This window comes from Papaver somniferum, unplaced genomic scaffold (assembly GCF_003573695.1).
Source record: "Papaver somniferum cultivar HN1 unplaced genomic scaffold, ASM357369v1 unplaced-scaffold_21, whole genome shotgun sequence".
In the NCBI taxonomy this organism is placed as follows: Eukaryota; Viridiplantae; Streptophyta; class Magnoliopsida; order Ranunculales; family Papaveraceae; genus Papaver; species Papaver somniferum.
This window is the reverse complement of record NW_020631041.1, coordinates 17,072,187-17,079,899: the sequence shown is the minus strand read 5'-3', so window position 1 is coordinate 17,079,899 and position 7,713 is coordinate 17,072,187. Positions and strand designations below refer to the sequence as shown.

The following is a 7,713-nucleotide window of genomic DNA, read 5'->3' as shown; positions in this document are numbered from 1 at the left end:
AAAAAAATGATCTTCTATTTCTCACAATTGGTTATTACACAAAGGACACTGAGAAGAAATTTCCGTACAAGTGTATCGCCATTTCTATGGAAGGCATCCTAAAAATCCTAGTTGTTGGAGGCCTTAAATTACCGTTGAAGTGGATGGCCATTTCCTCCACTCGTCTACTTTACCTAAGCTTTTGTTGTCTGTTCGATGATTCAAAATTTTGGCCACCGCGCCTCTTTTGTGTATGTAAATTTCTATGGGGAATACAAATTAAAGCCTTTGGTGGACAATTAGCTGAAAAAGAAAAAGTAATACAGTAGTAAATAAAAAATTGACTTCGCGAAGTTTCTCTGCATAGGAAAGAGAATGCAGTAATCAAAAACTTTACACCATAGTATCGATTACAACTTCCATTCCCATCCATGCAGATGGGTCAACCTATTAAAATAATCAGTCAACAAATTCTAACGAAGAAAGAAAAACCACTTTAAGTAGGTGATAATCCTTACCACCACCACTACCTGTCAGATTTTAGATAAATGAAACACAATATCTTATTGGCCCATAAATCAGTAGCTAATAAAGTGACACTTGCCTAGATCCTAAATTCTGATTAGCTGTCTAATTAAAGTTTTGTGATTACTCCTAATCACTAACCCTAATCCACCAAACATGCTTCCATCTAAAGCTAAATATCTCCTTTGATCAAAATATTTTCTAGAAGTAGATGATTGCCGCCGTCGACCTGACGCGGCTGCGTTATCGTCCCTTGGTGCATTCTATCATCATGCTATATCAGCCATTGGATGCATTTTGCTGCACCTTTTTTGCAAGTATCTTTTGGTCCCCCCTTTTGAATCCCATGTAAAATGTGAAAGATTCAGTCATTCTGCATTTCATCGTCATCCGTGACATGAACCTTTTAATGGCTATACATTCTTTCCATTGGCCAAGTTGCATTGTGATGTTTGTCGGATCATATATTGCCTTTCTACGGCAAAGGGTCTGTTCATGATTTTGCATCCAGCCATTTAGATTTTACTGTGTGAAGCTTTGGGATTCGGTTTATATTCTCTATTTATAACACTCCCCAAATCCCATATTATTCACTTGTTTTTTTTCTAGTTCTACGTACGGTATAGGTCCCATTACATTATTAAGAAGAGGGAACTACTCATCTGCGATACCCAGAATGAAGGTAAGCTACATAGTCATAGAGTAATTAAGAGAGTTATATGCATGGCTTTACATTTCTGTTCATATTTGTGTATGTGCTAATATTTGTATCTATTGGTGATAATTTTGTGTTGCTCTAGTTCTTTAATTGGATGCAAAACAAGATTAATGGAGAACAGTCGGCATCAGAACTGAGCAGCAAAAAACTTATCGGGGTTCCCACTGAAAACAGTAAGTATCCAAATTTCTTTACTAACTGAAGGAATAGTTAATTGTGAATACCAAATGAATGGTGCATTGTCTCGAGACAAACACTGATGCATTGACATGTAATTCATATGCCGTGCAGATATTGTTATGCCAGAACGCCGGAACGATGAATTCAGCGATTGGCCAAATGGGTTACTAGAAATTGGCACATTCGGTTACAACAGTACTGATCTTACTAAAGCTGGCCAAGAATCATTGTCGTCATCTTCAGAAAGGCATGCTCGCAGTGATTGCAAAGATAGTCGAACAACTGAACAAGAGATTAGTCCATCATTATCAGAAGTATTAGGAGACGGTAATTTAGAAGATTTTACACCAAAAGAAGTTGAAATACTACATGAGGAATTAAAAAAGTTATTGTCGCGTAAACAAAAACCAGCTCTTACAGAAGAAGAACAGTGTAGGACATTATCAGGAAGAAGAGGAGTCAAGTTGTTTAATCTTCCATTGGACAAGTTTCTGAACTGCCCGTCGAGTTTAGAAGTTGAACGTAAAGTTATTAATGATGTTCCATGTGAACGAGAGCTTCGACCTAGTTTAAGTGTTATATCAAGCATGAGAAAAAGCTCAAGTCCAAAACGTACTAAATCACAAAAGAAGAAGTCGATATATCTTCTTCTAAAGAAGATGTTTGTTTGTAGAAGTGGTTTCCCTCCTCCGGCACCTCCAAGTTTTAGTGATTCACTCCCTGAATCCCAAATCGAAAAGGTATGAATACATTGCATCACATTTTCATGACAATTGATTTTACATTGCTGTGAAGGCAGAGATTCACTGTGCTATTCGTTTGCAGCTCTTGAGGGAAATAATTAAGGAGAAGCTATATTGTCCAAAAACCTCGCCTACTAGACCAATTGCAAGCAAATTCTTACAGAACGGAAACTATTATGTGGAAACAGATAAAGAAGATGATGGTAAAGGTGATGATGATGAACAACAACAAAAAGAAAAGATAAATGATGGTTGCAAATGGGACAAGACTGATGATGACTGTAAGTTGATCCTAATCCATAATCCGTATTTTTCAGATTGTACTATAGTTAATTAACTCCACTTGCGCAAAAAGCTAGGGTTCACGGGAAACTCTATTGTAATTTCTGCGGTGTTCTAATAGAATCCTTTTTGTGGTTGCAGATATTGTTCTAGAGATATAAATCTTGCTCGTTATATTTTACAAGCAAGGGATGTATTTTTTTTTTTATCAATTTTTTTGTTTTGATCAATCAAGCAAGGGATGTAGTACGTGGTAAGTAGTAATACTCTTTAGACATTTGAGGTTCTAATTTTGGGATATTTTTCTTCATAGATTAAGTAAATTGTTTGATTATTTGAAGTTATTCTTTTTAAAAATGAATTTTGCAGATATTTATTTTGACTCAAAACCAATTATTCAAATTGGAGAGGGAAATTGAAAGAAGACCAGACCACTTATGGGACCAATCATCAAGCCATTAATTTAAGGTGGTGAAGAAAGTAATGTGCTGAAAGGAGAATGAGTTATTATGATTATGAAGTTATATATATATGATGATGGAGATTGAAGTGGAAATTATAGTAAAGTCTAGTTTATCAACCCAACATAACCTTTTTGTTTCAAAGTACCAGGAGGATACAGAAGCCTTCGGTGGATGTGAGTCTCAATACTAATTAACATGTGTCCAGCCATTAAGTTGAGCCCATAGTATCTGATTGGGAATGAGCCACTGTAGAATACATGTCGCTCATTTGCCACGTCTTAGTAGCCGTATTAGTATCCATGGGGTAGTCCATTACGCATGGCACGGTGCTTCTCATCGACATCATCATTTCAACTTGAGCTTGTAATAGCTTTACGTAACAAATCACATCAGTAAGTAGTGATTCTTTTGATGCTTTAACCGTCTGTATATATAATAAGAACACTGTATATTACCGTTGAAACTAAAACGTATAAAGATATGCTAGGTAACCAAAAATATATATTTTCCGAGCTTGACAGAAGATAACTAAAATATTCATCATAAGATGGCCTCTGCCAATCCATGGAAAAACATATGCGTACCCTACTGTGATATGGAACCAAGTCGTGTAAAGTTTTCATCTTTTGGGTGATCAAATCTCTTCTGGTCTACAAGGAAATTTGATTGATCAAATTAATCATGTACTGCAATTCTTAAGTAATTAGTCCAGTATAAATATATTTTTTTTGAACGGAAACTAGTACTACATCTGTAAACTAATTTAGCATATACTGAAGGTTCTAGTGTAAGCAAAAATTTAAAAAAACAAATCAAATTAGTATGCTTCAAAAAAAAAGAAAAAAAAAATCAAATTAGCTAGAGTTAATGAAGTAGGGCACTTCTAGTGTTATCTAGAAGTGTAAGCTTCTAGTCTAGAAATATCTTTAGAAAAATAAAACAAAATAGAAAGTCTTAGAACGATCGCGAGTTAATAACTCAAATTGGTCGGTCATGATGAGGTACTCCTATAAGTAGGAGACTGTGTTGTATTTGTTGGGACTGTGTTGTAAGAGCGACAAGACAAGAGTGCTTCAATTCAATCACTAAAGATGTTTGTGATGTGGCAAATGAAAACAGTGACATATATTGCGAGGGTGACTAGTGGCGCTAGAAAGCGAGTAGTGGGAACGCATAGCCGCGACCATAGACTATATAAGAGTATATTATTATAAACTTACCTGCTCTGATTTATTATGCTTACGACTGCTTGCAGCTGCTTTCATCTCCTTCCGCTTCCTAGAACTTGATGGCAATTTTCTCTGGTCGGCGACCCTCATCTCACTGTTTTCATTTGCCACGTGAGAGGTATCTTTACTGCCACCCGTGAATACACACTCCCCGTTTGCATATCCGTATCCTTGTGGGAGTACTAGTACTACTTCATCATTTTTTTCTGTCTGAGCAGCCATTTGATCAGCATTTTTTTCCGGCACGATCCTTTCAGCATGCCCTTGTGGGAGCAGTTTAGCATTTTCTCCCACATTTTCCTTCAGGACAACCACTTGACCACCGTGTCCTAGTGGAAGTACTTGATCTGCCTCGTCTTCTTGGATAGCCACTCGAGAGTGTTCTTCCTCCTTGTTACCATCTGTAAGTACCAATGTCCCAGTATGAAACATCATATCAAAATTTGTTGCTTCTGATGTGTAACTCAAACAAGGAACCAATACATCTACCCTGCTGGTCATGGTGTTTCTATTGTCCGCCGTCGGTACCAAACACGTTGAGTATTCACATCCATCAATATGATAATCGTCATTTTCTTTCTGCATAGTTTGTTGGACCTTCCGAGTGCCAAAAGAGTATGCATTACTAGCAGTGGCTTGGTTAACGATGGACTCAAGCATGCCATCAACCCGAGCTTTCTCTATATTATACGGGCAGTCATCAACACCTAACATGGGCGGAGGAGGAGGATCATCATACATATCAAAATCATCATTAGCTAAATCTTTACTCCTCGTATTTGTTTCAATAACGCCTTCATGATCTTAAGTAGGTTCGAACATTCCGGAGTGATGACTTTTTCTGTTATTGCTTCCCAGCATGTTTCTTTCTCTCTGTTCTTTCTCTAGATCATTCTTTTTCTAGCAGATTCTTACTTCGTTGTGAAGATATTCGGATAATCATGACAATACATCCATGCAGGGATCGGTGTACGTGTTGGGATTACTAGATAAGCAAGTCCTAGTAAAAATGTACAAGGTAAATGACACGAAAGGAGCTAGCATGTTTGTGAGAGAAAAGGATATCTATCCAGAGGTACATACGACAAAGACAGTAATGGTAAGACATCTGATCATTGGCTTTTACTGTGAGAGTAAAGGATATCTATCCCGAAATTTTTCTCTTTCCTTGACAATAGAGATGCAAAAAAAATGATGCCTAACAGAAGTGTTTTTATTTTGATAATGAGTTCAGATTGTGCAGTGTATTTGACCTTCTTGGAAACAAGATAAATGAGACGACTATATGTGTCAGCACTGTCCGAGTGGAGATATCGCAAGTTAAACCAACTCTAGTGTGACAGATTCGGTATCGTCTGGGACTCGGGGTAATGTTGTGCAGCTGACGTTTTAGTGGTCTATAAGGATATGTGTTTTCTCGACACATATTCGGCGAGTATCTTCCGGCGAAGTCGGACTGAAAAACTAATATGAGTCTTCTCTACATATGCTTTCTTAGAGAAACCTAACATCCAGTCCGATGCGCTTTACGGAATGCCTACGAATTTTTGGAACGTATACTTTCTGTTGTCAGACGTAAGAGATGGGTATTTTAGAAAACATATTTTTCTTGCATGAAATAAGTGATAATGTTTTATTTATTTTTATCAAAACCTTACTAAAAAAAAATTAAAACTGAAAATAGGGATGATATTAAACGATTTAAGAGTTTACATGAAATGCATCCTTCAGTAATTGCACATTGACGATGCTGAGAGGAGAGTTAGACCAAGCTCTATTTACTCTATCAAATCCATCAAGTTTAGATAGTATGTCAGCTACCTTAGTTTTTTCGGTTGGCACATAACTAAATTGCCAGTAAGTAAAAACTCTAAAAGCACTTTTAATATCAAGAACTAAATTGTGGAGTCTCCGCTCTATGTTGAAACTCTCGTTATTCACTGCATGTTTTTCTCAAACACAGATTTCACACGGCAACTACTCTTGCCATGATCATCTTACTGAAGTAGCATGTAAAGTTTGACAAGGTACCAGATGAAATGAAGTAAAGAGTAAAGAGCGTACAACGATGGATATATTGCTTAAAAGCGGTAAAAAAAATCAAACGTAAGATGATCAAACAAAAGAAATTTTTCCCGATCGCATTTAGTTGGCTCGAGTATTTCCCTAGCACCAAGATGTATTTGTTAGAAGGTGGAGACAAACTTGTTTCTAAAAGGAAACATAAGTAAATAGACATAAGTGAAAGAACCTGTACTTTATTCATAAAATCTTATATCTTGGAGTATGATCTCTACAGTCGAAATCCGATCCGGAGTTCTTACATTTGTGGCTAACTTAACATATTTATAAGCTTGAGGAGGCACCTTCTAAATGATCTGGTTTTTTTAAAGGAGTACATTTGCTACATAGTACATACATTCTAAAATATTCCTAAATTTAGACTGGGGCTTGACGCTGTATATTGGTGTAAGCCTTTTTGGATTCAGAAAAACATACTCACTCCCTCCGCACCACTATTAGTTGACCATACTGAGAATGGTGGGATGGAGGTAGTACGAAATATGGTGTCCGCACCACTATTAGTTGACCATACTGAGAATGGTGGGATGGAGGTAGTATGAAATATGGTGTTATGAGACGTACTGAGAATCTCGTTTCCCGTTAGATAGTTCTTGGAATTAAATCAAAAGATAAAATTGAAATATTATATAAACATTAGACAAAAAGTGTGGCAGGGCTGCTCGTTACTTGCTTGCATACCTATATTATGTAAACTCTTCCCACTATTAATTGGTAGCATTTTCGTAGGTTCATAACAGTATAAAAAAAAATTAGGAACATAAGTAGTCTAGTAAATCATTAAGCCCAACTTTTGAAGTTGTAGATGAATAATGGGCTAGGAGAATTGGAGCTATTTTAGGCTACAAAACCAAACTGGGAAGTTCAAGCATATTGTTGTTGCTGCTTGTTTCCAGTTAAAATTCGAAGGAAAATTTAGAACCATGTTTTAAAGCATACCTAAAACTTTCAGGGCATACTGAATAAAGACAAAAAGAGATTGTAAATAGCAAAATCAAAAACCCCTTAAATAAATATTTTTGGTAATGACAAATCTGTCCTTTCTGTATTAGTGTTAATAATCTGGATTAGTGATTAATACTTGATTAGTGATTAAGATAATTTGATTAGTGATTAAGATAATTTAAGAATCATAAAGGTTTGTGTAGATGAAAAATTTGGGGGGGGGGGGGGAAATTAGGTTTTTATCGAGAAGGAGAGAAGGTGAAGGAAAAAGTGAGAAACAAATTTGTATCTTGATTTGATGGAGGATGAGGAGGGTTATTCATCTAAAAAACCTAGGAAAATACACATCAACTACAACAATGATCCGGAAATGGCTGATTTCTTAGATTATGAGAATGATTTTACACAAACTCAAACTCAAACTCAAACTCAAGGTGATGATTTTTATGAGCCAAATCCAGATGATGAATACATATATGAGGAACCCAATGCATCTAATACACAGGTACACTTCTATCCTATGTTTAATCTCACTTTTGTAGCTTGAAATCATCAAAAGTTCGTAT

General features: G+C 36.2%; 1 protein-coding gene across 1 annotated transcript; it reads left to right on the top strand.

Moving 5' to 3' along the window:
* Window positions 1-1,180: 1,180 nt before the first annotated feature.
* Window positions 1,181-2,588, top strand: LOC113339693. Its single transcript, XM_026584928.1, has 5 exons — window positions 1,181-1,186; window positions 1,305-1,395; window positions 1,514-2,142; window positions 2,228-2,354; window positions 2,569-2,588. The coding sequence occupies exons 1-5, from the start codon at window positions 1,181-1,183 to the stop codon at window positions 2,586-2,588; spliced, it is 873 nt and encodes a 290-aa protein (XP_026440713.1).
* Window positions 2,589-7,713: the final 5,125 nt, after the last annotated feature.